At 44.4% G+C, this 26,602-nt stretch overlaps 1 protein-coding gene across 1 annotated transcript in view; it reads right to left on the reverse strand.

Moving 5' to 3' along the window:
• Positions 1 to 26,602, reverse strand: part of LOC112220738 (receptor expression-enhancing protein 2) — a 32,376-nt gene that overhangs the window by 4,724 nt on the left and 1,050 nt on the right. The window contains exons 2-7 of the mRNA XM_024382597.2: positions 16,713 to 16,785; positions 11,038 to 11,114; positions 10,629 to 10,749; positions 10,277 to 10,390; positions 9,865 to 10,051; positions 437 to 609 (exon numbers count right to left, since the gene is read on the reverse strand). Coding sequence (XP_024238365.1) covers positions 437 to 609; positions 9,865 to 10,051; positions 10,277 to 10,390; positions 10,629 to 10,749; positions 11,038 to 11,114; positions 16,713 to 16,785 — 745 coding nt within the window. The remainder of the gene's footprint in view (positions 1 to 436; positions 610 to 9,864; positions 10,052 to 10,276; positions 10,391 to 10,628; positions 10,750 to 11,037; positions 11,115 to 16,712; positions 16,786 to 26,602) is intronic.

The raw sequence follows: 26,602 nt of genomic DNA on the forward strand, positions 1-26,602 counted from the left end.
AAGGCAAGTTTAGCATTTCCCTCCACTAAGATTAAAGACTCAGCTGATCGTAGAACTGTCTCTAGGGCAGCTTCTACACAGCTGCCGGAGAAGGCGAGAGCTGATATTCATACATGATAATATATGAGAGTATTTCTATTGGAGGATTATACAGTTATACTGTGGGTGACTCTGTGATTTGCACACACTTAAAACATATTAGGGGTTAAGAGCGGGGCAAGACTGAATTGGCTTCATCCTTCACTGAGGGTTGCGCTGTGACTCCTTAAAAACACTGGTATGTGCAATTTTCCTTTTTGATTTCCACATTTACAATACAGGCACACACAGCCAGTGCACTTAAAACCATCACTTTTCTGACTCACCTCAGTGCAGAAGAAGCAGTCACTGTCAGAAATAATGCATAAGCCCCAATCCACTGTGTGTGATCCCCTACCTCTGTCTTGGCAGCGGGAGGTTTTTTGGTTGCCCTGACGCTGGCCGTGCGTTTCACGGGGGCCTTCTCCAAGACGTCCTCGTCAGAATGCTCCGTGGTGATGCTCCTGGTGTCTGATTGGTCCGAGCTGTGCTGCGATGATTCGTCAAGATGAGGAACCATGGAGGAACGAGCTGTGGGATTGGACAGAGGGATTGTGGACTGTCATGAGTGAAAATCATCATCACATTCCCACTAGTGTGCCAGGGGTGTATTCATTAGTTGCGAAACATTTTGCTACTGCGTGCAACAGAAACCGTTTACACCAAACAGAAAAAGTTTTGCAATGAAAACAAGTTCAGGTAGGTCCCTCCCAGTTTCATGCTGTTTGCTTCATGGAGAATACATGGCAGGTTTCTAGGCTCTATCAGACATGTGGTTGGTGAATGAGACGAGAGTACATGCCTATAGCCACTAACAGGAGCTCACGCATTAAACTCTCCAGTTTTGGTTACGGACATATTCAATCTCTCCCTATCCCAGTCTGCTGTCCCCACTTGCGTCAAGATGTCCACCATTGATCCTACCCAATAAAGCAAAGGTTACTGAACTAAATGACTATGGCACCGTAGCACTCACTTCTGTCATCATGAAGTGCTTTGAGAGGCTAGTTAAGGATTATATCACCTCTACCTTACCTGACACCCTAGAACCACTTCAATTTGCATACCGCGCCAATAGATCCACAGACCATCGCACTGTATGCTGCCCTATCCCATCTGGACAAGAAGAGTACCCATGTAAGAATGCTGTTCATTGACTACAGCTCAGCATTCAACACCATAGTACCCTCCAAGTGCATCATTAAGCTCGGGACCCTGGGTCTGAACCCCGCCCTGTGCAACTGGGTCCTGGACTTCCTGACTGGTAGGAAACAACACCACTTCACTGACCCTCAATACAGGGGCCCCACAAGAGTGCATGCTCAGCCCCCTCCTGTACTCCCTGTTCACCCAGGAATGTGTGGCCATGCACGCCTCCAACTCAATCAAGTTTGCAGACGACAACAGTAGTAGGCCTGTTTACCAACAATGACAAGAGCCTACAGGGAGGAGGTGAGGACCCTAGAGGGGTGGTGCCAGAATAATAACCCTCTCCCTCAACATCACCAAAACGAAGGAGCCGATCGTGAACTTCAGGAAACAGCAGAGCACGCCCCTATCTATGTCAACGGGACCACAGTGGAGAAGGTGAAAAGCATCAAGTTCCACGGTGTACACATCACTGACAATTTGAAAATGGTCCACCCACACAGACGTGTGTGTGGAAGGCGGCGCCACCTCAGGAGGCTGAAGAAATTCAGCTTGGCCCTAAGACCCTCAAACTTTTACAGATACACAATTGAGCGCATCCTGGTACGGCAACTGCACCGCCTGCAGTTCATCTAAGTCACAACAATTGACAGTGTGCTTAAACTAATAAACAAAGTATTTTTCTTGTATATTTTGAATACCTAATTTAAAACAACCATAGTGTAGATTGGAAAAAGTATGTGAACCCCTAGGCTAATGACTTCTCCAAAAGCTAATTGGAGTCAGGAGTTAACTAACCTGGAGTCTAATCACTGAGACGAAATTGGAGATTTGTTTAGAGCTGCCCTGCCCCATTAAAAAAAAAACTCACAAAATTTGAGTTTGCTATTCACAAGAAGCATTGAATGATATGAACCATGCCTCAAACAAAAGAGATCTCAGAATATTAATTGTTGCCTTGCATAAAGCTGGAAAGGGTGACAAAAGTATCTCTAAAAGTCAGTCCACGGTAAGACAAATTGTCTATAAACAGAAATTTAAGTACTGTTGCTACTCTCCCTTGGAGAGGCCGTCCTACAAAGATGACTAAGAGCACAGCACAGAATGCTCAATGGGATTAAGAAGAATCCAAGTGTCAGATTTGACAGAAATCTCTGGAAGATGCCAACATCCCTGTTGACAAGTCTACAAAACGTACACTACGGAAGAAGCCATTGCTGTCCAAAAAAACAATATTGCTGCACATCTGAAATTTGCAAAAGTGCACCTGGTTGTTCCACAGCGCTACTGGCAAAATATTCTATGGACAAATTAAAATAAAGTCCTGTTTGTAAGGTTGCACATTTTTGGGGAATATTTAGGTGTAAACTTTCCGTGGGAATTCATTAACACCATTTAAAATGTTTTTTTTTGCATTGGATACATTTACCATATGGAGACAGAAAAGAACCTTACCTTATCATAAGTAGACAATTGCAAATGATTAAATCCTTCCAATAGAAAAAAAAGTTTAGTTACGAATTTAGCTTTAATTAAATGAGTTGACTATTGACATGGGATGATTTCACTGAACAAAATAAATATTGAATGATCTCCCAAAAACATTTAACATACATCTGTAAAATGATCTAGAAACTAAAGCTCAGGTATTCATGTCTTCTCCCTGGACCTCCTCATTGTCCACCTCTTGAACATCCGACTGAGGCTTCATCTTCAATGTCCCTTTCCAACCTTGATGATGGCTCGTTGTCAGGCTCAAAAAGCCTCAAATTTGCCCAGATGGCCATCAATTTTTCAACCCTTGTATTGGTCAGCCTGTTGCGTGGTTTGGTGTGTGTTCCCAAACAAGGTGGCTGATGTTGGTGGGATTGAGGATGATGGAGGCAACAGGGGAACGAGCCTCAGATCCACAAAGTCCCTTTCACCAGGTGGATGAGATATATTGCATCTCCATCCCAAAGCTCTTGCTTGGAAGTGTACTTCACCAGACTGCCAAGAACCTTGCCCTCATCCAGGCCAAGGTGGCGCAAGACAGTAGTGAGGACATCATAGGCCTTGTTGATCTCTACACCAGACAGGATACTCGTGCCAGTATACTTGGGGTCGAACATGTACGCTGAGGTGTGTATGGGCATTAGGCAGAAGTCTTCATGCTTTTTGATGTATTTCAGAACTGCAGTTTCCTCTGCTTGGAGCAACAGTGAAGTGGGCAGGGCAGTACGGATTTATTCTCTTACATCTGCAATCTCTCTCTGAATATCAGACAGGATGGCATTCTCTCCCTCAATCCATGCAATGGCTACTGCTATAGGTAAGTAGCATGAGTTTCAGGCTGCTTCCCACCCTCTCCCTAAATACATCATCCAGAAGGATCCTCTTGATGGAGCTGTCCATGATATGGCCATTTCTTGGAGCAACTCCTTCCCCTCCAGGAGACTGTCAAACATGACAACACCAAAGGTGGTGTTGAGAGGAAGGCAGACATTTTACGTGTCCAACCTAGTGTTTTTTTGCTCGTTAATTTGCATTGTTTGTAACTTTTTTTTTTTTCATGTAAACTTATTTTGTACATAATGTTGCCTCTACCGAACTTCTAGACACCAGGTCTGCAATTACTCACCATGGGCTAGCAGAATCCTTTTTATCCCCTTTCACGACTCTGACGAGCCCAACGTGAATGATAAACTGCTTTCTCGGGAACAGGCCCAGATTCCCACGATTTGCGTGTAGAGGAGGTGGAGAAAAAGGGGGCCAAAAGGCAGGCTGCCTTCTGAGAATTCATAGGCGATTGAATAAACTCCCACTTCCCTCCATTCTGCAAGCAAATGTGCAATATTTGGAGAATAAAATCGACGAGCTACCCGGAAGATTAAACTACCAACCGGACACTAAAAACTATCTTATGGACACTCATAACTATCTTACGCCTTTTAGTCGTGGCTGAACGATGACACTCAACATACAGCTGGCTGGTTACATGCTACACCGGTAGGATAGAACAGCGACATCTGGTAAGACAAGGGGCGGCGGACTATGCATTTTTGTAAATAACAGCTGGTGCACAATATCTAAGGGAGTCTTGAGATATTGCTCGCCTGAGGTAGATTATCTCATGATAAGCTGTAGACCACACTATCTACCAAGAAAGTTTGCATCTGTATTTTTCATAGCTGTTTACATACCACCACAGTCAGGCTGGCACTAAGACAGCATTGAATGAGCTGTATTCCACCATAAGCAAACAAGAAAACACTCACCCAGAGGTGGCACTCCTAGTAGCAGGGGACTTTAATGCAGGGAAAATTAAACCAGTTTTACCAAATTTCTATCAGCATGTTAAAATGTGCAATCAGAAGAGAGAAAAAAAGAAAAACTCAGGACCACCTATACTCCACACACAGATGCATACAAAGCTCTACCTCGCCCTCCATTTGGCAAAAATTAAAGCAGGAAGCACCAGTGACTAGATCAATAAAAAAAGTGGTCAGATGAAGCAGACGCTAAGCTTCAGGACTGTTCTGCTAGCACAGACTGGAATATGTTCTAAAATTCCTCCGATGGCATTGAGGAGTACACCATATCAGTCACTGGCTTCATCAAAAAGTGCATCGATGACGTCGTCCCCACAGTGACCGTATGTACATACCCCAACCAGAAGCCATGGATTACAGGCAACATCCACACTGAGCTAAAGGCTAGAGCTGCCGCTTTCAAGGGGCGGGACTCGAACCTGGAAGCTTATAAGAAATCCCTCTATGCCCTCCGACGAACCATCAAACAGGCAACGCGTCAATACAGAACTAAGATCGAATCATACAACACCAGCTCTGACGCTCGTCAGATGTGGCAGGGCTTGCAAACCATTACAGCCTTTAATGGGAAGCACAGCCGAGAGCTGCCCAGTGACACAACATCAGATGAGCTAAACTACTTCTATGCTCACTTCGAGGCAAATAACACTCAAACATGCATGAGAGCACCAGCTGTTCCAGACAACGGTGTGATCACGCTCTCCGCAGCCGATGTAAGACCTTCAAACAGGTCAACATTCACAAGGCCACATAGCCAGACGGGTTACCAGGATGTGTACTGTGAGCATGCGCTGACCAAATGGCAAGCGTCGTCATTGACATTTTCAACCTCTCCCTATCCGAGTCTGTAATACCAACATGTTTCAAGCAGACCACCATAGTGATCTTGGGCACAGGGCACTAAATGACGAACGACCTGTAGCACTCACGTCTGTAGTCATGAAATGCTTTGAAAGGCTGGTCATGGCTCACATCAACACCATTATCCCAGAAACCCTAGACCCACTCCAATTTGCATACCGCCCCAACAGATGATGCAATCTCTATTGTACTCCACACTGCCCTCTCTCACCTTGACATTTCCACACCATATTGATGAGCTTTGAGGGCACTAAGGATCAAATGGATCCTGACGGGCTGCCCCCAGGTGTTAAGAGTAGGTAACACAACCACCATGCTGATCCTCAACACTGGGGCACCTCAGGGGTGTGTGCTCAGTCCCCTCCTGCACTCCCTGTCCACTCATGACTGCATGGCCAGGCACGACACCAACACCATCATTAAGTTTGCCAATGACACAAGTGGTAGGCCTGATCACCGACGAGACAGCCTATAGGGAGGAGGTCAGAGACCTGGCCGTGTGGTGCCAGGATAACAACCTCTCACTCAACGTGATCAAGAGAAAGGAGATGATTGTGGACTACAGGGGGAAAAAAGGACCGAGCACGCCCCCATTCTCATTGACGAGGCTGCAGTGGAGCAGGTTCAAGTTCCTTGGTGTCCACATCACCAACAAACTAACATGGTCCAAGCACACCAAGACAGTCATGCCCTCATGACAAAACCCATTCCCCCTCAGGAGACGGAAAAGATTTGGCATGGGTCCTCAGATCCTCAAAAGGTTCTACAGCTGCACCATTGAGAGCATGGTTGCATCACCACCTGGTATGGCAACAGCTCGGCCTCTGACCGCAAGGCACTACAGAGGGTAGTGCGAACGGCCCAGTATATCAATGGGGCCAAGCTTCCTGCCACCTAGGAACTTTATACCAGGCGGTGACAGAGGAAGGCCCTAAGAATTGTCAAAGACTCCAACCACTCTAGTCATAGAGTGTTCTCTCTGCTACCGCATGGCAAGCGGTACCGGTGTGCGCCAAGTCTAGGTCCAAGAGGCTTCACAACAGCTTCTACCCCCAAGCCTTAAGACTCCTGAACATCTAATCAAATGGCTACCCAGAATATTTGCATTGTGCCCCCCCCCCCCGCCCGCTGCTCAACTAACCAGTGCCCCTGCACATCGACTCTGTACCGGTAGCCCCCTGTCTGCATTCTTGTCTGCATTTTTTTTTTTTTACTGAATTGTTGGTAAGTAAGTAAGCATTTCCCTGTAAGGTCTACACCTGTTGTATTAGGTGCATGTGACTAATAAAATTAGATTTGATTTGTTGTTGTGCTCCTATTCTTCTTATTTTGCTTGGTGAGGTAGATTGCTGCTATAACTTGAGGACCCTTCACATACCTAACCAATTCCTTGGCTCTGTTGTAGAATGTATCCATTGTTTTCAGTGAGATGATGTCTTGAGGAGCAGATTCAATGCATGAGCAGCACAGCCAATGGGTGTGCTGTGAGGGAAGGACTCCTCCACTTTAGACCAAGCAGCCTTCATGTTCGCAGTATTGTCTGTCACCATTGCAAATACCTCCTGCGGTCCAAGGTCACTGATGACTGCCTTCAGCTCATCTGGAATCTGTTGTCCTTCGTGTCTGTGCTCTTGTAGAATACTGGTTGAGGGGTGGAAATTATGTAGTTAAGTATTCCTTGCCCACGAACATTCGACCACCCATCAGAGATCACCATACAGTCTGCTTGACCTTCACTTGAACTCTGTATCCAGCAACTTAGTAGATAAAGCATGTCTGGTTGGAGGGGTGTTTGCTGGGCGAAGAACATTCAGAAATCTCTTCCACTACACATTGCCTGTGAGCGTCAGACGTGAACCAGTTGTATACACAGCTCGAGCAAGACATTCATCAGCATTTCCCTGACTACGTTCCTCCATCGAGTTAAAAAAACAGATTCCAGGAGGACCATGAGCTGTTGCAATCGATGAGGTGTCGGACTCATCATTTTCACCTCGAATAGAAGTAGAAGGACTTTTGTCAGAGGTTGCTTGTTGTAAGCAGAGGGAACTTTATGCACTTGGCCAGATGATTCTGCATCTTTGTTGCATTCTTCACATAGGATTTGGCACAGTATTTACAAATGTACATAGCTTTTCCTTCTACATTAGCTGCAGTGAAATTTCTCCACAAATCAGATAGTGCCCGTGGCATTTTCCTGTAAAGATTAAAAAATGAGTAAAAAAATAAGTTAATACAATTTCATGTACAGATTAAACAACTCTTTTGTAAGATAAATGTTTTTAAATTAAATATATGGACAGGTGAAATAACACTCCTCAGTTAGCAGGCTCAAGCGAGCTAAAACCCACATAGCAAAAACTACCAACTAGCAGAAATTATTTTAACACTTTGCTGTAGGCTACTCTTTACTAGTTAAAAAATATTTAAAAAATTCAATATTTTCACCCCACCCAGTATTGTAATCAAAACTTATCAGAAAGCATGTATTCCTTGGCTCAGACAGTATAGTAGTGTGGGCTCAATAGCATCTTATGAGTGTGTAAGATCTTGAGAATCAGCTGTACATGTGATGGAAGATTGCACTGTGCATGCAGAGGGTTGCAATTCCATTGAATTGGGGATAGTTTAACCAAAATATGCCACAAGACCCAGAATTGCCTTGTGTATCCCACAAAAAATGCCACTGTTTTAAGCAAACTGTTTTGATGAATTTAAGCAAAATTCCCCAAATTCCCAGGCGTAACTTCCAAATGGAAAATTCAGGATATTTCCTGACCCTTTGCAAGCCTAGTTGTTTGTAAGGAACACAAAACACTGTGTGGAGAACAAAAAGGCACAGCACACCAACAGCAAAAACTCATCCCAACTGTAAACTTTGGTGGAGAGAGCATCATGGTTTGGGGCTGCTTTGCTGCCTCAGCGCCTGGACAGCTTGCCATCGACGGAAAAATCAATTCCCAAGTTGATCAAGATATTTTGCAGGAGAATGTAAGGCTATCTGTCCGGCAATCGGAGCTCAACAGAAGTATGGTGATGCAACAGGACAACGACAAAAAGTCAGAAGTAAAACAGCATGGCTTGAACAGAAGAAAATACGCCTTCTGGAGTGGCCCAGTTAGTCCTGACCTCAACCCAATTGAGCTGCTGTGGCATGACCTCAAGAGAGCGGTTCACACCAGACAGCCTAAGAATATTGTGGACTTCAACAGTTTTGTAAAGAGGAATGGTCCAAAATTCCTCCTGACAGTTGTGCAGGTCTGATCCGTAACTACAGAAAATGTTTGGTTGAGGTTATTGCTGCCAAAGGAGGGTCAACCTGTTATTAAATCCAAGGGTTCACATACTTTCACCACCCTCCAGTGTGAATGTTTACACAGTGTGCTCAATAAAGACATGAAAAATTATAAAATTGTGTGTTATTAGTTTAAGCAGACGGTGTGTGTCTATTGTGACTTGGATGAAGATCAGATAACATTTTATGACCAATTTATTCAGAAATCCAGGCAATTCTAAAAGGTTCATACTTTTTCTTCCCACTGTATTCTAGTCAATGTCACTTCGATATTGCTCGTCCTAATATTTCCATTATTTTACTGTTAGATGTGTGTATTGTTAGACATTACTGCACTGTTGGAGCTTGGAACACAAGCATTGCGCCACACCCGCAATAACATCTTCTAAATGTGTATGTGACCAATAAAATTTGATTAGATATTTTTTGATGTTACCGTTTCCTATTCTCTCTCTTTTACATGGTCCGTCTCATCGCTACACTAGTTCTCTTCTTTCCTGCCTTTCATGCCATACTGCCCATGAACTAGATGTATTCCCTTTCTAACCCATCCTCACTCTCCTTTTCTCCCTCAGGTGTTTCCCCCTGTATTCACAAACTGCCAGCCCCACAGAGACAGAGCTGTGCAGTCAGACACAAAGACGCCCCACTGACATCACATGCTCTCTCTCCCCCCCCCATCTCCACCCCTTCTGGAGTGTTTCCTCCCTGGCATCCTTCACCACCTCCCTCCCTGTACCGATAAGAGCTGTTTGACAACAGGCACAAGAGTACAGACAGGTCAACGTACTGTAATACTATGACTAAAATGGCTGTCATTTCTCGACAACTTTTTTGACCACCGATCTGACAGGGGTGATCAGTTCCACATACCCCAATATTCACAGTGATCTGTACGCATGCATTATATACTCTGCCGTATGGAAGGAGGAAGAGGACTGGCCACCCCACATAGCCTGGTTCCTCTCTAGGTTTCTTCCTAGGCTTTGGCTTTTCTAGGGAGTTTTTCCTAGCCACCGTGCTTCTACACCTGCATTGCTTGCTGTTTGGGGTTTTAGGCTGGGTTTCTGTACAGCACTTTGAGATATCAGCTGATCTAAGGAGGGCTATATAAATGCATTTGATTTGATGGCGCAAGCCAGCATGTGTGAGAGTGTGTGTGTTACCCACTCTGGCGTGTGGCTTTGGCGCGGGGCAGTGTGTTAGATAACGTGCTACTTCCAGTAACTGTGTCGTCCATGGCGTCTCTTCTCATGCGCGGGTCAGAGGAACGCAGGCCCAGCTCCTCCCCATCGTTGATCAGAGTCAGGTCCTGCATGCTGAAACTACGCAGCTTCTCCGACAGCACACCCTGGCCCTGCACAGCACACACATAGCTCAAACACTGCAGACGACCTAGAGCATTCCAGAGCTAAGGCACATGAAGTGAGCATACAGTAAGAGCACACACCTCAAAACGCCTTGGGGTGACAAACACACAGGATGGCATATGCACATTGTAAGTTTCGTCCTCTCTCGCACACGGAAACACCATGTACACACAGACACGCCCCCCCCGGTCGGGGCCCGGCGCCTTGCTTACCTTGCTAGCTGCGGTGACGGCGGCTGTAGCAGCCAAGTTCAGCCCCCTCTTTCCAAACCTCATCATAGTCTCATAACTACGGTCTTTGGCCTGGGTGATGTACTCGTCTATTTCCTACAGGACATAAGAGATGAGGGAAAAAAATAAAATAAAAAGGAAACCGGAGAGAAACAGAAATGGAAAGCAAAAGCAGGTGACAGTTACACAGAAACAAAGAGGAGACAAAGAAAGAGGAGTCAGCGCATCTAACCAGTAGAGAATTGACAGGCAGACAGAGCTGGATCTTATTGTGACCTCTAACCCTCTCCTTGTCAGACAGGGTTAGAGTTCATGGTTAAGAGTTACACATTACCTTCTCCTTGTTGGACAAGGTGGGGTGGACGAACTTGCGGTAGAGCACGCTGGAGCCCTTAGTGTACGGAGACAGGAGCCAGATCACAAAGGCTATCTTCAACTCAAAGTAGAAAGGAAACCTGCATGGACCACCACACCAGATACTTAACAGGCTGGAAAGGAGAATGAGCTAGGTCTCGTTCAGAGACCAAAGGGTGTACCAAGCATTTCCTCTGATATCTTGGTACTTTTCAGAAGGCAATAGCCTACCTAGACCATGACAAATGTAAACAAACCCGAAGTTGATTTAAATATAGCAATCCTAGTGAGCACATATTTTCAACCATGAATACGTATTGTCAAAGTATTTTGATCCTAGGGACTAGTGTTGTATAGTGGCTGTAGGGCAGTGGTCAGAGATGACTCACCAGGACATGAACAAGTCAGTGAGGGTCTCCACTGTGGTGAATAACGCAAACACTATCCAGTACATCATCCATTTCACCTGGATACACAAACGGAGAGGGCGTCACAAATATAGCACATGAAAGCATAGCCTACAGTAAGCTGCCGTAAGAATGTGACAAGACACACGTAGCGCATTCACTGTCTCCCGCACACACACAAGCATGCACGTTACAGCCCTTATAGACCGAATCAGTATGCATGGTCTATCACTGCCAAAGGATGGGCATGGAAATAAATCCAGTCAGTGGGTGGAGAGTGTACCATCATTTATTGCAATATAAATAGCAAGATGGTATGGATGAATCCTAAAAGACACACTGACAGAGTGCAAACAAGTTAATACAGTGCCCTTCAGAACGTATTCAGACCCCTTCCCCACATTTTGATACGTTACAGCATTATTCTAAATACGGATTAAATTCATGTTTTTCCCTCAATCTACACACAATACTCCATAATGACAAAGTGAAAAACAGGTTTAGAAATGGTTTGCAAATGTATTAAAAATAAAATACATACATAAATATTCAGACCCTTTGTTATAAGACTCCAAATTGAGCTCGGGCGCATCCTGTTTCCATTTATCATCCTTGAGACATTTGTACTTAAGAGTCCATTTGTGGTAAATTCAATTGATTGGACATGACTTGGAAAGGCACAAACACCTGTCTATATAAGGTCCCACAGATGACAGTGCATGTCAGAGCAGAAATCAAGCCATGAGGTCAAAGTAATTGTCCATAGAGATCAGAGACAGGATTGTGTCGAGGCACAGATCTGGGGAAGGGTACCAAAACATTTCTGCAGCATTGAAGGTCCCCAAGAACACAGTGGCCTCCATCATTCTTAAATGGGAGAAGTTTGGAACCACCAAGACTCTTCGTAGAGCTGGCAGCCCGGCCAAAATGAGCAAATCGGAGAAGGGCCTTGGTCAGAGAGGTGACCAAGAACCCGATGGTCACTCTGACAGAGCTCCAGAGTTCCTCTATGGAGCTGGGAGAACCTTCCAGAAGGACAACCATCTCTGCAGCGCTCTACCAATCAGGCCTTTATGGTAGAGTGGACAGACAGAAGCCACTCTTCAGTAAAACTGCACATGACAGCCAGGTTGGAGTTTGCCTAAAGGACTCTCAGAATATGAGAAACAAGACTCTGGTCTGACGAAACCATGATCGAACTCTTTGGCCTGGATGCCAAGAGACACAAATGACGGACTGGCCATCTGGAGCACCGAGAGTGTTCCCGGTGAGCAGCTGAACAATTGGGGCCGATGCAACGCAAAATGTAAATAACCCCAGTCCCCGCTTAAATAAAAATACCCAAGTGCTGTGTGTCTGACTGGCCCAGGCGAGTGGGCTGTCGAGTATTACATCTGTCGGCCTCTCTCCCCCAGCCAATTACTTTTGGTCCAGTCCATCTTAACTCTACCTGGGCCCCGCCCCTTTCCCATCTCTGTTAAGTGGTGACATTTGGATATATAGTGGAGCAAGATGGACGAACAAAAAGAAAAGAAAAAGAGGTTTAAGTCCCTTGGAGCTGATGCAGCCAAAGGTTTTAAAATAACCAGTCAATCATCTCAGCCTAGTGAGCCTGAAGGCACTGGCAGGAGAGAGAGCAACCCATTGGAGTCCAGCGATACCAGTTCAACTGCTAGTCAAGGTTTTGCAGTTGAAGTGGTAAGACAGAAGACAAAAAGGGATAAGATCACAATGTTTGGGTTTGGATAGCTGGCCTTTTGTTGAAACAAGCGCTTGTCAATGTCACTTTTCGTGAACCGACCAATCACAGCCTGGATGGGGCAGGACATTAAAGGTTGACGTGCTACAGCAAACTTTCAAAATGTTGAACTCATTGTTATGATTGACAAGTTAATGCTAAGTACTAATAAAAGAGACTAACAACCAATGTAGACAATTTTTCTTGCACAAGGATTTAATGATGGAACAAAACCTACAAATTATAAATGTTGGTTGTGTATTTCTTAAACTGCTGTATTGTCCAACTGGAATTAATATTATACTAGCGGTATTTAGTATACTATTATATTAACATTAAATAAAAAGTAATGTTATAATATTATACTGCATCTGCAGTGGACAGATGTAGATTCAGCCAGAATGCCACAACAATTTTTGATTATATTAAGAGGCCGAAGTCAATGGACCTAGATATGTTTAGTTTCCACCCCCAACAAAAGTAGGAAAAGTGTGGTGCAGAAGCTGCTCTTTTGTAAAGATGGTACCAACAGGAAGTGGCTGTCATACAGTGAAGAGAACCATGCTTTAGTCAGCTTCATTTGTACGCATTATAGATGTTGTTAAAGTCATAGGGAAGAGAGGTCTGAGCTACAGAGGCATGCAGTCTGAAGCAGCTTATACACTAGATGACAGCAGCATTGAACATGGCAACTTTTTAGAGATGATCATTCTGCTGAGTACGACCTGTGTATTTGTTATTTATTTAACCAGGTAGGCCAGTTGAGAACAAGTTCTCATTTGCAACTGCGGCCTGGCCAAGATAAAGCAAAGCAGTGCAACAAAAACAACAGAGTTACACATGGGATAAACAAACGTAGTCAACAACACAATAGAAAAAGCTATGTACAGTGTGTGCAAATGTAGTAAGATTAGGGAGGTAAGGCAATAAATAGGCCATGGTGGCAAAGTAATTACAATTTAGCATTAACACTGGAGTGATAGATGTGCAGATGATAACGCGCAAGTAGATATACTGGGGTGCAGAGGATTAAAAACATTTTTAAAACAATATGGGGATGAGGTAGTTGGGTGTGCTATTTACAGATGGGCTGTGTACAGGTAGTGATCGATAAGCTGCTCTGACAGCTGATGCATAAAGTTAGAGAGGGAGACATAAGTCTCCAGCTTCAGTGATTTTTGCAATTCGTTCCAGTCATTGGCAGCAGAGAACTGGAAGGATAGGCGGCCAAAGGGAGGTGTTGGCTTTGGGGGATGACCAGTGAAATATACCTGCTGGAGCGTGTGTTGCTATGGTGATCAGTGAGCTGAGAAGGCGGGGCTTTACCTAGCAAAGACTTATGAATGTATGAAAGAGCATCTCACTGCCTGCATAGGGAAAAGCAAAAAAAAAAAAAAAAAAAAAAAAAAAAAAAAACTATATTTTAACTCAACCGGGGTCAAGAGGGGGCAGAAGCCCTCTAACCACTCTTATCAAAGACTACCACCGATAACGTCATTACCACCATACGGCGCAGGCCACCATAACAAGTGAAATCCAGGAAGCTTGTATGTTTTCAGTCCAGATTGACACTACAACACAAGATCAATGCTCTGTCAGTCAAATGTGTGACGAACGTCATGAGGCTTGTGGCTGTGGTGAAATGCGTGGCATCCACTGGACAATACTTTGTCCAGGTACCGAGTGAAGTACTGGAAAACATGAAGCCTGACATCAGCAAGCGCATTGGCAATTCCACTAATGGAGCCTCCAGTATGCAAGGCCAGTATAAAGACTTCCCTGCCCTGCTCTCTGCAAAGTCCACCAATCAAGTGCATGGGTGGTGCTATGTACATACATTGAACCTTGTTTTGGCAGACACAGAGTGTGTCTTGGCAAGTGGGTCACTTTTTTTCTCTCAATAACAACATAGCTGTGTTCTTCAGTGAATCCTAGAGGATGAACATTTGAGAAGGAGAGCAAGAACCCAAGACAGACATCTTGCTCCAATCAGAGAGACAGGCTGGTGGGCTAAAGACAGTGCCTTAAAGAGGAGCTTTTGGAAGCTTTTGGAAATCCAGATGAGAATCTGTATGTTGATGTCCTTCTCACTCTGTCAACCATACAAGATCAGAAAAACATCACTACTGCATGGGTCAAGGCACCAGGATACATTGAGGGGGTTGCTAAAGTATGAAACAATACTTAAAACGCAGATATTCCAGGTCACCTCAACAGTCTCAAAATATCTTCAAAACGAATGGACATTCTGTCCGTGCATCGTATTGTTGTGTCAACAGAGGAGCAGCTGAAAGGAATGGCAAGAGATTTTGAAAAAGTCAAGGCAGCTGTAGGCACATTTGTTCAGTGGGCTAACAGGAAGTTGCAGGAACTGGATGAGGAAACAGAGCTGGAGTTAGAGACCACTCGGCCAACGAAAAGGGCTCGAAAGAAGAAAACCATGCCTGGAGAGATGGCACAAGATGACTTTTACTGGGGTAGAGAGTGCATACAAGAGTGGGGTCCATAATCAAATTCTGGATACAGTTAAAGATAGAAATCGCCGATGGATGCTGAGTAATGGCACTTTGTATGCCGACATTGCTCTTATATACCCTAAAAGCTTTAGTCAGCTAACATTCAGTGCCAGTGGCTTTCCACAGACAGCCCTTCAAGAACAAAGCAAATACTTTATCCCTATTTGTTATATTGTTCAGTAATCTTGTTTACATTAAGTGTGGCGTGGGTTGTGGTGTATTGCTGGGGGGATTTTTGGTGTGCCGGTCTGAGACAGAAAGTCCAGGTACATATTTCGTTCTCAGTTTGTCCCTGCCTGCACCATCCCTACAATGAAGCATGGTGGTGGCAGCATCATGCTGTGGGGGGGGGGTTTAAAACAGCAGGGACTGGGAGGATTGAGGGAAAGAAACGGAGCAAAGTACAGAGAGATCCTTGACGAAAATCAGCTCCAGGGCACTCAGGACCTCAGATGGGGAGGTTCACCTTCCAACAGCACAACGACCCTAATGCAGGAGTGCCTTTGGGACAAGTCTCTGGATGTCCTTGAGCGGCACAGCCAGAGCGCGGACTTGAATCCGATCTAACATCTCTGGAGAGACCTGAAAATAGCTGTGAATCAAAGCTCCCCATCCAACCTGAGAGCTTGAGAGGATCTGCAGAGAAGAAATGGGATAAACTCCCCAAATGCAGATGTGCTAAGCTTGTAGCATCACACCCAAGGAGACTTGAAGCTTTAAAATCGCAGCCAAAAGCTGCTTCAGAGTAAAGGGTCTGAATACTTACGGATAAAATAAATAAATCACATTTACATTCACAAAAATGTCTAAAAACCAGTTGTCATTATGGGGTATTGTGTGTCGATTTGGGGGGGCAATTGAATCCATTTTAGAATAAGGCTGTAAAGTAAACAAAATGTAGAAAAAGTCAAGGTGTCTGAATACTTTACGAAAGCACATAAACAATTCAAAGTACTCAACCCAGGGGGTATAAAAACAACAAGGCTAAAAATGGCATCCTCCTCTGTATCTCCCTCCCACTCCCTCTGTCAGTCTGCATGTGCCCCCGCTCAGATATTGAGAGTGGGGTTTCTATAGCAACCAGAGGGAGGAGACTAAGGAGAGCGCTTGGCAGAGGACCCCTCTTCCTTCTCTTTCTCATCCCTCTGCTCGCTGACAGGGATGAGGTAAGCTGGGAGGTTCCCCTTTTAAACGGATACAGTTGAACTGCTCTCGCATCCTCAGAGACAATGGAAACTTGCAGCATCCCATTGGAGAGAGTAAAATTCCACACCCCATTTAAAAATAAAAATCAGCACTTTTTCCAATAAGAATATGAGCTGGCTACAAAAAGAGACTTTAAAATGTTTAGCCTACACTAATATACTGGAATAATAATACAAATAAATAGGTACAGTACTCACATATTCCTTCACATTCTTCGTCTTGACAGCCTTGTATGAGGAGTAGGCCGGGTAGAGGGTCCCGAAGGCCAGGCTGAAGGATGAGGAGGAGACATGGGTCAGAGGTTAAGGTACAGTAAACAACGTCACCAGGGCAACATGACCTCAAGATGCCAACACTGAACAAAAATGCCCCCTCTGTTTCAATATTTATCTAGTCAAATGTTGCTTAACACATGACTCGAGTCTAAAACCCATGATCTCAGTGTTAACATAAATAGGTTGCGTTCAAAGAAAGTAGGCCATATTCTGAACAGGCTCTAAAAATGTGCACTCATAAAAAAACACTGTTAGCCTACTTAGGGTACCAGCTGTATTGCAATAATACAGTGCCTTGCGAAAGTATTCGGCCCCCTTGAACTTTGCGACCTTTTGCCACATTTCAGGCTTCAAACATAAAGATATAAAACTGTATTTTTTTGTGAAGAATCAACAACAAGTGGGACACAATCATGAAGTGGAACGACATTTATTGGATATTTCAAACTTTAACAAATCAAAAGCTGAAAAATTGGGCGTGCAAAATTATTCAGCCCCTTTACTTTCAGTGCAGCAAACTCTCTCCAGAAGTTCAGTGAGGATCTCTGAATGATCCAATGTTGACCTAAATGACTAATGATGATAAATACAATCCACCTGTGTGTAATCAAGTCTCCGTATAAATGCACCTGCACTGTGATAGTCTCAGAGGTCCGTTAAAAGCGCAGAGAGCATCATGAAGAACAAGGAACACACCAGGCAGGTCCGAGATACTGTTGTGAAGAAGTTTAAAGCCGGATTTGGATACAAAAAGATTTCCCAAGCTTTAAACATCCCAAGGAGCACTGTGCAAGCTAACATTGAAATGGAAGGAGTATCAGACCACTGTAAATCTACCAAGACCTGGCCGTCCCTCAACTTTCAGCTCATACAAGGAGAAGACTGATCAGAGATGCAGCCAAGAGGCCCATGATCACTCTGGATGAACTGCAGAGATCTACAGCTGAGGTGGGAGACTCTGTCCATAGGACAACAATCAGTCGTATATTGCACAAATCTGGCCTTTATGGAAGAGTGGCAAGAAGAAAGCCATTTCTTAAAGATACCCATAAAAAGTGTTGTTTAAAGTTTGCCACAAGCCACCTGGGAGACACACCAAACATGTGGAAGAAGGTGCTCTGGTCAGATGAAACCAATATTGAACTTTTTGGCAACAATGCAAAACGTTATGTTTGGCGTAAAAGCAACACAGCTCATCACAATGAACACACCATCCCCACTGTCAAACATGGTCGTGGCAGCATCATGGTTTGGGCCTGCTTTTCTTCAACAGGGACAGGGAAGATGGTTAAAATTGATGGGAAGAAGGATGGAGCCAAATACAGGACCATTCTGGAAGAACACCTGATGGAGTCTGCAAAAGACCTGAGACTGGGACGGAGATTTGTCTTCCAACAAGACAATGATCCAAAACATAGAGCAAAATCTACAATGGAATGGTTCAAAAATAAACATATCCAGGTGTTAGAATGGCCAAGTGAAAGTCCAGACCTGAATCCAATCGAGAATCTGTGGAAAGAACTGAAAACTGCTGTTCACAAATGCTCCCCATCCAACCTCACTGAGCTCGAGCTGTTTTGCAAGGAGGAATGGGGAAAAATTTCAGTCTCTCGATGTGCAAAACTGATAGACATACCCCAAGCGACTTACAGCTGTAATCGCAGCAAAAGGTGGCGCTACAAAGTATTAACTTAAGGGGGCTGAATAATTTTGCACGCCCAATTTTTCAGTTTTTGATTTGTTAAAGAAGTTTGAAATATCCAATAAATGTTGTTCCACTTCATGATTGTGTCCCACTTGTTGATTCTTCACAAAAAAATACAGTTTTATATATTTATGTTTGAAGCCTGAAATGTGGCAAAAGGTCGCAAAGTTCAAGGGGGCTGAATACTTTCGCAAGGCACTATACATGGTGACATTTAGACATTAAAAAAAAGGGCAGTTTGTTGGAACAAATTCTCTCTCCAGGAAACAGAAGATTGGAAAACTATGGATAGCGTTTCTGCTACTGTACTGATAGAGGGACAAAACACAAAAAGGGCTAACGACAGGTCACCCACCGTATGTGAACCTACCTGCAACACACACAAAAGGAAAAATAAATCCAGTCACACACACACACACAATACTCTGTCCCGTCGGCCCGGCAATTACTGCTGATGTGACAGGAACTGAATGCTGAGCGAGGGGAGATCTAGGAGGACCACGCCTTACTGTCTGCCACACACACAGCCATCAGAGGCAGTCTGCTACCAGTGTATGTACATTATGTGCATTTCTACCACTGTAGGTTAAACTGTGAAGGTGTACCACCCTTCGGTCAGAGTGATACTTTGTGTATTCCAAACTCTCTCTTAGGCTGTCTTGTGGAACTCTTCCTGCTATGGGATTTTCTTGTTCCATTGGTGTATGTCGTGTACACTGGGTCCATGCATCTGTCTAGGTCTGAGTGATTTGCCCAGTCATACATGTTGGGCCAGGGATGCACTGCGTTGTTAGTTTTACATTGCAGTAAGAGGAGACGTTGGGCAGGGCAGGCCAGAAGACACCCATGTGTCACAAGTTTGGACAGCACAGTAGAGTAGAGAACACTATAATGTACATATCTACTTTACTGTACTCTGGTCTACTGTACTGGCTACAATGGGAAATTATAGTAGTGACAAACTACAGTTGGGTCAAAACAACCACCTCATTGACACAACTCTGCAATAAAGAACTCTGGAGTCTGATGCCCAGTCGCATTGGCAAAAATGTATTAGAAACCAGTGGCCATCGACGGCCTTTATTTAAATTACTATTGCGGCCGCGAACGACCTTGTTTATCTATCAAAAATATCTGTGTCAATATCGCAAAATTAACTTGCTAACCAACTGTTGTTGTATTCGTGTGGCTGTCATCACATTTGTATGATTGCGTGCTGTCTCATGGAAATAGTCGCAGTGTTTAGCCAGCTAACTAGTTGGTTGTTTGTCTCGTTTCTACCGATGTAATTTATATGACAACGGCCCAAGCTGCTTTCTATAGCTAGCTAGCTAGGCTGTCAGGCAATAAAAGTTGTGTGTAGTGATACATTTGGGCAGCGCTCACGAAGCGTCAACCTCAGCTATCACTTTTACTAGCTAGCCATACAGAAAACCAGTTTACTAGCCACCGAAACGAAGGCTGGATTAATTGGTGTTTATCTGTTGGGCTTAGGTTGTGGTTTGACATGTTTGCTAGGTGCAGATATTCATAGGCTATACATTGCCTCGTTTGTCTATTATTTGACCGCTTAGTTGTCGTATTAGAGTAGAAGATGCCTGCGCAGTGGAGCGCATATGAGTAGTTGGCTATTTGTTTACATTGCCAGCTGACAAGTTGCTTGTTTGTCCTGTTTCTACCGATGCAATTAATTTGGAAACTGTTCCAGCTTTGTAACTAATCAGCTAACATTGGCAAACTCTGTAGTTAGTGAGTGAGAAATGAGAAGCGTGTAACTATCACAACTCATTATGGAAACACCTTATTAGGAAGAGAGTATGTGTATGGTTGAGAAATAGAGGAAGGAAGAGACTGTTCCAGACTACAATTGTATCCTATTTGTTTTGTTGCTCCTCTCTTTGTTATTCTCGGTCAGTGAAAAAAGTGATATGGAGAGTCAAGGCTCAGCAGAAAAAAGGCAGGGAGGAATAGAAGTTAGAAATGATTGGAGGGATAGAGATGCGGAGCGAAAGGAGAGAGGACACCCGCGAGGGGAGCCTACGCGTCCATGGCGTGTGTCTGCCCTAAGTCTCACCATTCACCCTTGAACCACAAACCACAGGGCTAAAGTGACAGTGGTAGGGGTTTTGGAATTGTTTTTCCTTTAATCATGGAACTTATCTGTTCCAGAGCTTGTAATGGATTACAACAAGAACATGGGTGGGGTTGACCATCTTGACCAACTGAGGAGCTATTACAATGTTGGACGCACAGGCACAAAATGGCAGAAGTATGTGTTTTGGGGGAGATACTCAACATAGCCCTCAATTGCGTACATTGTGTGGGGGACCCTGCAAAGGCTTCTTCCCAGAAATCTCTTCTCTGAAGGAATTGAAAATGCAGCTTGTGCATTCACTTTGATATGGCTACAGTGGCAGGTAGAGGGGAGACAATAATGTGGCACCATGGCGTGTGGCCCGAGTTGTAACTCATTTGAAAGCAGGTGAAGTTTGAAGGGCACAAAAGGTGTGTGGTGTGCATCCAGAGTGGACATACAGTAGGGCAAAGAGTGGGAGATGTGTAGAAACATCCTTTGGGTGCTCTACGTGTTCTGTGCCACTTTGCAGGATGGGGCCGTGCTTCCAGGCGTTCCATGACATGCTGTAGGCTAAATGCAAACACTAAAGTGATGGTGTGAAATATCAAATTTGTCCTACAAATATTTTTGTATCAAATACTTGTTGCATTCACTGAATAGTTGTCAAAATAGGTTACTATTTCAACATTTTGTGTCGGGCCTGATCTGTACTAAATCTTGAGAGTAGTTACCTACACAGTTACAACTGTGACGTAGCTTCTTCCCATTTCCCGGCAACATCAAAGACAGTTCAACATGTATAAAGTCTCGGGACTTACTGTCTATATTTCAATTTTCACATCAATACATATATTTAGTTAAGACGATCGGGTTTTAACATGCCCACAATGGATTTGTTGTAGGAGAAATCGACCTTGGGCAATGATTTCTCTTGAAACAATGAGCCGTCTTTCGGCGCGGACATCCATTACATTTCTGAGATAGTCAATTTGCAAGCTGGCGAAGGGATTTAGTGTGTCGTCAAAGTGCTGCTTTTAACCAGGGCAAGGTGACCGGAAACATGACCGAATACAAACAGTGTAGCTATTCCCTCCGCAAGGCAATCAAACAAGCTAAGCGTCAGTATAGAGACAAAGTAGAGTCGCAATTCAACGGCTCAGACACAAGAGGTATGTGGCAGGGTCTACAGTCAATCACGGATTACAAAAAGAAAACCAGCCCAGTCACGGACCAGGATGTCTTGCTCCCAGGCAAACTTTTTTGCCCGCTTTGAGGACAAAACAGTGCCACTGACACGGCCCGACACCAAAACATGCAGACTCTCCTTCACTGCAGCCGACGCGAGTAAAACATTTAAACGTGTTAACCCTCGCAAGGCTGCAGGCCCAGACGGCATCCCCAGCCGCGCCCTCAGAGCATGCGCAGACCAGCTGGCTGGTGTTTACGGACATATTCAATCAATCCTTATCTCAGTCTGCTGCTCCCACATGCTTCAAGAGGGCCACCATTGTTCCTGTTCCCAAGAAAGCTAAGGTAACTGAGCTAAACGACTACCGCCCCGTAGCACTCACTTCCGTCATCATGAAGTGCTTTGAGAGACTGGGGTTGAGATGAGATGAGTTCCAAATCATTGAAAAGTGAAAGACTAAAGTTAAATACATGGGATGCTTTAGTGAATTTCAGAATGTCTGGAATAGAAATGGCAGAAATAAAACAATTCAATAAACATTTGCAACCAGTCAAGGACCATATCACCTCCACCCTACCTGACACCCTAGACCCACTCCAATTTGCTTACCGCCCAAATAGGTCCACAGACGATACAATCTCAACCACACTGCCCTAACCCATCTGGACAAGAGGAATACCTATGTGAGAATGCTGTTCATCGACTACAGCTCAGCATTTAACACCATAGTACCCTCCAAACTCGTCATCAAGCTCGAGACCCTGGGTCTCGATCCCACCCTGTGCAACTGGGTACTGGACTTCCTGACGGGCCGCCCCCAGGTGGTGAGGGTAGGTAACAACATCTCCACCCCGCTGATCCTCAACACTGGGGCTCCACAAGGGAGAGTTCTGAGCTCTCTCCTGTACTCCCTGTTCACCCACGACTGCGTGGCCATGCACGCCTCCAACTCAATCATCAAGTTCGCGGAAGACACTACAGTGGTAGGCTTGCTTACCAACAACGACGAGACGGCCTACGGGCAGGAGGTGAGGGCCCTCGGAGTGTGGTGTCAGGAAAATAACCTCACACTCAACGTCAACAAAACTAAGGAGATGATTGTGGACTTCAGGAAACAGCAGAGGGAGCACTCCCCTATCCACCGATGGGACAGTAGTGGTTAAGTTAAGTTTCTCGGCGTACACATCACAGACAAACTGAATTGGTCCACCCACACAGACAGCATAGTGAAGAAGGCTCAGCAGCGCCTTCTTCAACCTCAGGAGGCTGAAGAAATTCGGCTTGTCACCAAAAGCACTCACAAACTTCTAGATGCACAATCGAGAGCATCCTGTCGGGCTGTATCACCGCCTGGTACGGCAACTGCGACGCCCACAACCGTAAGGCTCTCCAGAGGGTAGTGAGGTCTGCACAACGCATCACCGGGGGCAAACTACCTGCCCTCCAGGACACCGACACCACCCGATGTCAGGAAGGCCATAAAGATCATCACAACCACCCGAGCCACTGCCTGTTCACATCCAGAAGGCGAGGTCATCAGGTGCATCAAAGTGACCAATTGAGTGGCTGCTGCCACCACTGACTCAACTCCAGCCACTTTAATGGGAATTATATATCACTAGCCACTTTCAACAATGCTACCTCATACCATTCTTTATCCCTTTATTCACTTTATGTACATATTCTTTATCCCTTTATACAGGTAGTAGTTTTGGAATTGTTAGGTTACGATGTCACAGGAAGGCCATAAAGATCATCAAGGATAACAACCACCCCTGAACAAAAAAAATTGCCACTGCCTGTAGTCTGCCTCCACCACAGCTGGGCCCAAGACACCAGTTATCATCCATATGACCCTCTTTAGTGACAACATGCTACCAAAAAAAAATAGAACAAACTCCAGCTTGGAAGGGCATTAAATGTACTTTTTGAATGACTTGGCTTTCATCCGTTCTAATTATTAGCTTTAGTCGAACAGGGCGAAAATGTTCTTCTCCATGTGCAGTTTTACCAGTCACAAAACACTCTTTCGTTTGGTTCACACCTTATTCAATCAGTTGTCTTTATTTCTACTATTTTCTACATTGTATTTCTACTATTTTCTACATTGTAGAAAAATAGTGAAGACATCAAAACGATGAAATAACACATGGAATCATGTAGTAACCCCCAAAACAGTGTTTAACAAAGCACATGCGCATCAAGTACGGAAAATACAGGCTAGACATCTGGCAAAAACAACATATGGTAAAATGCATGTGCAGCTGGTGGACATATGGCATTAATCACTCTACACACTAAAGGTAATAGTTGCCTTAGATGTTATTATTGGTTATGTAATACAATGCAAAGTCAGACAGGCTACATCAATATCCCTATTTGCATGGGACTAGTATTACTACAGATTGTTGGTTACGTAATTATTAACCCAGAATATGTTATTCCAGAGGACGATTCGAAGGGGATTTTTTTTCAAAACCCCTTCAAATGAGTGGATTTGGCCATTTCAGAGCCACACCCATTGCTGCCAGGTGTATAGAATCGAGTAGACAGCTATGCAGTGTCCATAGACCAACAGTGGTAGTAGAATGGCCTTACTGAAGAGCTCAGTGACTTTCAACGTGGCACCGTCATAGGAGTCCACCTTTCCAACAAGTCAGTTGCCCTGGTGAACTAAGTGCTGTTACTGGGAAGTGGAAACGTCTAGGAGCAACAATGTCTCAGCCACGAAGTGGTAGGCCACACAAGCTCACAGAATGGTTCCGCTGAGTGCTGAAGCACCTAAAAGTAATCTGTCTTCGGTTGCAACACACACTACCGAGTTCCAAACTGCATCTGGAAGCAACGTCATCACAATAACTGTTCGTCGGGAGCTTCATGAAATGGCCGAGCAGCCGCACAAAAGCTCACCATACGCAATGCCAAACGTCGGCTGGAGTGGCGTAAAGTTGAATTGATGAATCATCCTTCACCATCTGGCAGTATGACTAGGTTTGGCGGATGCCAAGAGAATGCTACCGGCCCCAATGCATAATGCGAACTGTAAAGTTGGTTGGAGGAGGAATAAAGGCCTGGGGCTGTTTTTCATGGTTTGCCTCCCTCTTCATCTCACCAAAACATAATTGGTCTCACCCCTTATGAAACAGCACCACTGTCACAGTGACAGCTCCATGATAACACATTACACACGATGCAAGAGTGCTTTTTGTTTTGGCTGATGTGGCTGGACAATAGAACAAGTCAAAATTCACCCAAGACTGAAAAACGGCTTTAGAACGTTGGCTAAACTGGAACACTAGCGCGAGCCAATAGCAAATGAATGGAATCGAACGTTCGCAGACAGTTTTGACTGGAGTGAAGCTTAATAATGTATCCCTTTTAATTTTACCACTACAATCTGTTCTTAGGACGAAACTGAAAAACAACTCGTGTAGAAAGTAAACATCCGCACCTCAATGGTGCCAAGTGTGCCTATGTCTGCATAACGGGGGGGGCAACTTCTGATCTCGCGTTTGACGACAACGAGATACACATTACGAGATATTTGGCGAAATATACCAGCATGCTTCTCCATCGGAAAACAATGGGGGGAGCTCAGCGTTCCAAGGGCAAAAGGTATTTCGGGGTTAGCGTTTGATGACAAGATACACTACCCAGCCTTACACAATTAGAAAGAGGCGATTCTCATGATTAAAATGGGGTCCATTTTTTTTTATTTTTTTTATCTAAATATACACATTGCGAGATATTTGGCAAAATAGACATACATACCTATATGTCCCTATAGTAAACAACGGGACGACTTCTGAGTAACGAGTAATTGTTTGTTGTTTGCATTTTAACGCGAGCAGGTCTCAATTGCCAACTATAGCGAAACTACCATAGTGACTATACAACAAAATGGGATTAGAAAGTTCGGAAGGCGAGTTGGTGCCACAGTGCTCAATAGAACTAATAGGAGCTGGCAGGGTGAAAAATTCCCTTAAAATAAGGCCTGTTTGTTTTCGTGATTACTTAAACTACGGCAGGCAGCTGGGGTATATGGTAATATTATGAAACTGGGCTCCACCGCGGATGCAATGAGCTACATTTGATTAGAAATAAAGCATTGTTAAAAATGTAATGTGTCCAGCCTACTGATGTGTAGCCGACATTCTTCGGCACTTGACGCATGTGCTTCGCTTTTCAACTACCTAAAAGCGAGCAGGTTGGAGTCTGTACGTCGGTTTGTAACACCGCACGAGTTGAAAATATTGAACGCAGGCAGCACACAACGCACCACAACCTAGTGTTGTGGACTGCTCCATTGACAATGAATGACTTCCGCCGGAATGCAAAGAGTGAAGCATCTGGTGGACATGAGGCGTTAAAGCTTCAATGTCTAACTTCTTTGAGCGACGGACCAAAATCACAGAAATTAGTTCTAGATCTGTCGTTCTCATCGAAAGCAAGTCTAAGCGGTAGATTTAAATAAATAATGTACAATGCTTCCTGTTAAGTTTCGGTTTTGTATACCAGCTTCAAAAAGCTGAAAATACAATATTTATAGCTATTGAAAATATATTTAACAGCGGTTTACATGGTACATGGATTCGCTACACAATGCTTGTTTTGTCAAAAACTGAAATTAGGCGAACTATTCGAATTTTAGCAACCAGGAAATTACGAACTATTTCTGCATTTTGCACATTTAAGACAACGCATGAATGACAAAGCTCAATCATGTAAAATATTGACTTGATTTTGGTTGAGGTAACATTGGAATAGTGCAGGCCTGGCTTCTATAATCATCAAAACATATGACCGCAACTGCACTGCTAGCATGACACACGACAGCCAGA

This window comes from Oncorhynchus tshawytscha, linkage group LG21 (assembly GCF_018296145.1).
Source record: "Oncorhynchus tshawytscha isolate Ot180627B linkage group LG21, Otsh_v2.0, whole genome shotgun sequence".
Classification (NCBI taxonomy): Eukaryota; Metazoa; Chordata; class Actinopteri; order Salmoniformes; family Salmonidae; genus Oncorhynchus; species Oncorhynchus tshawytscha.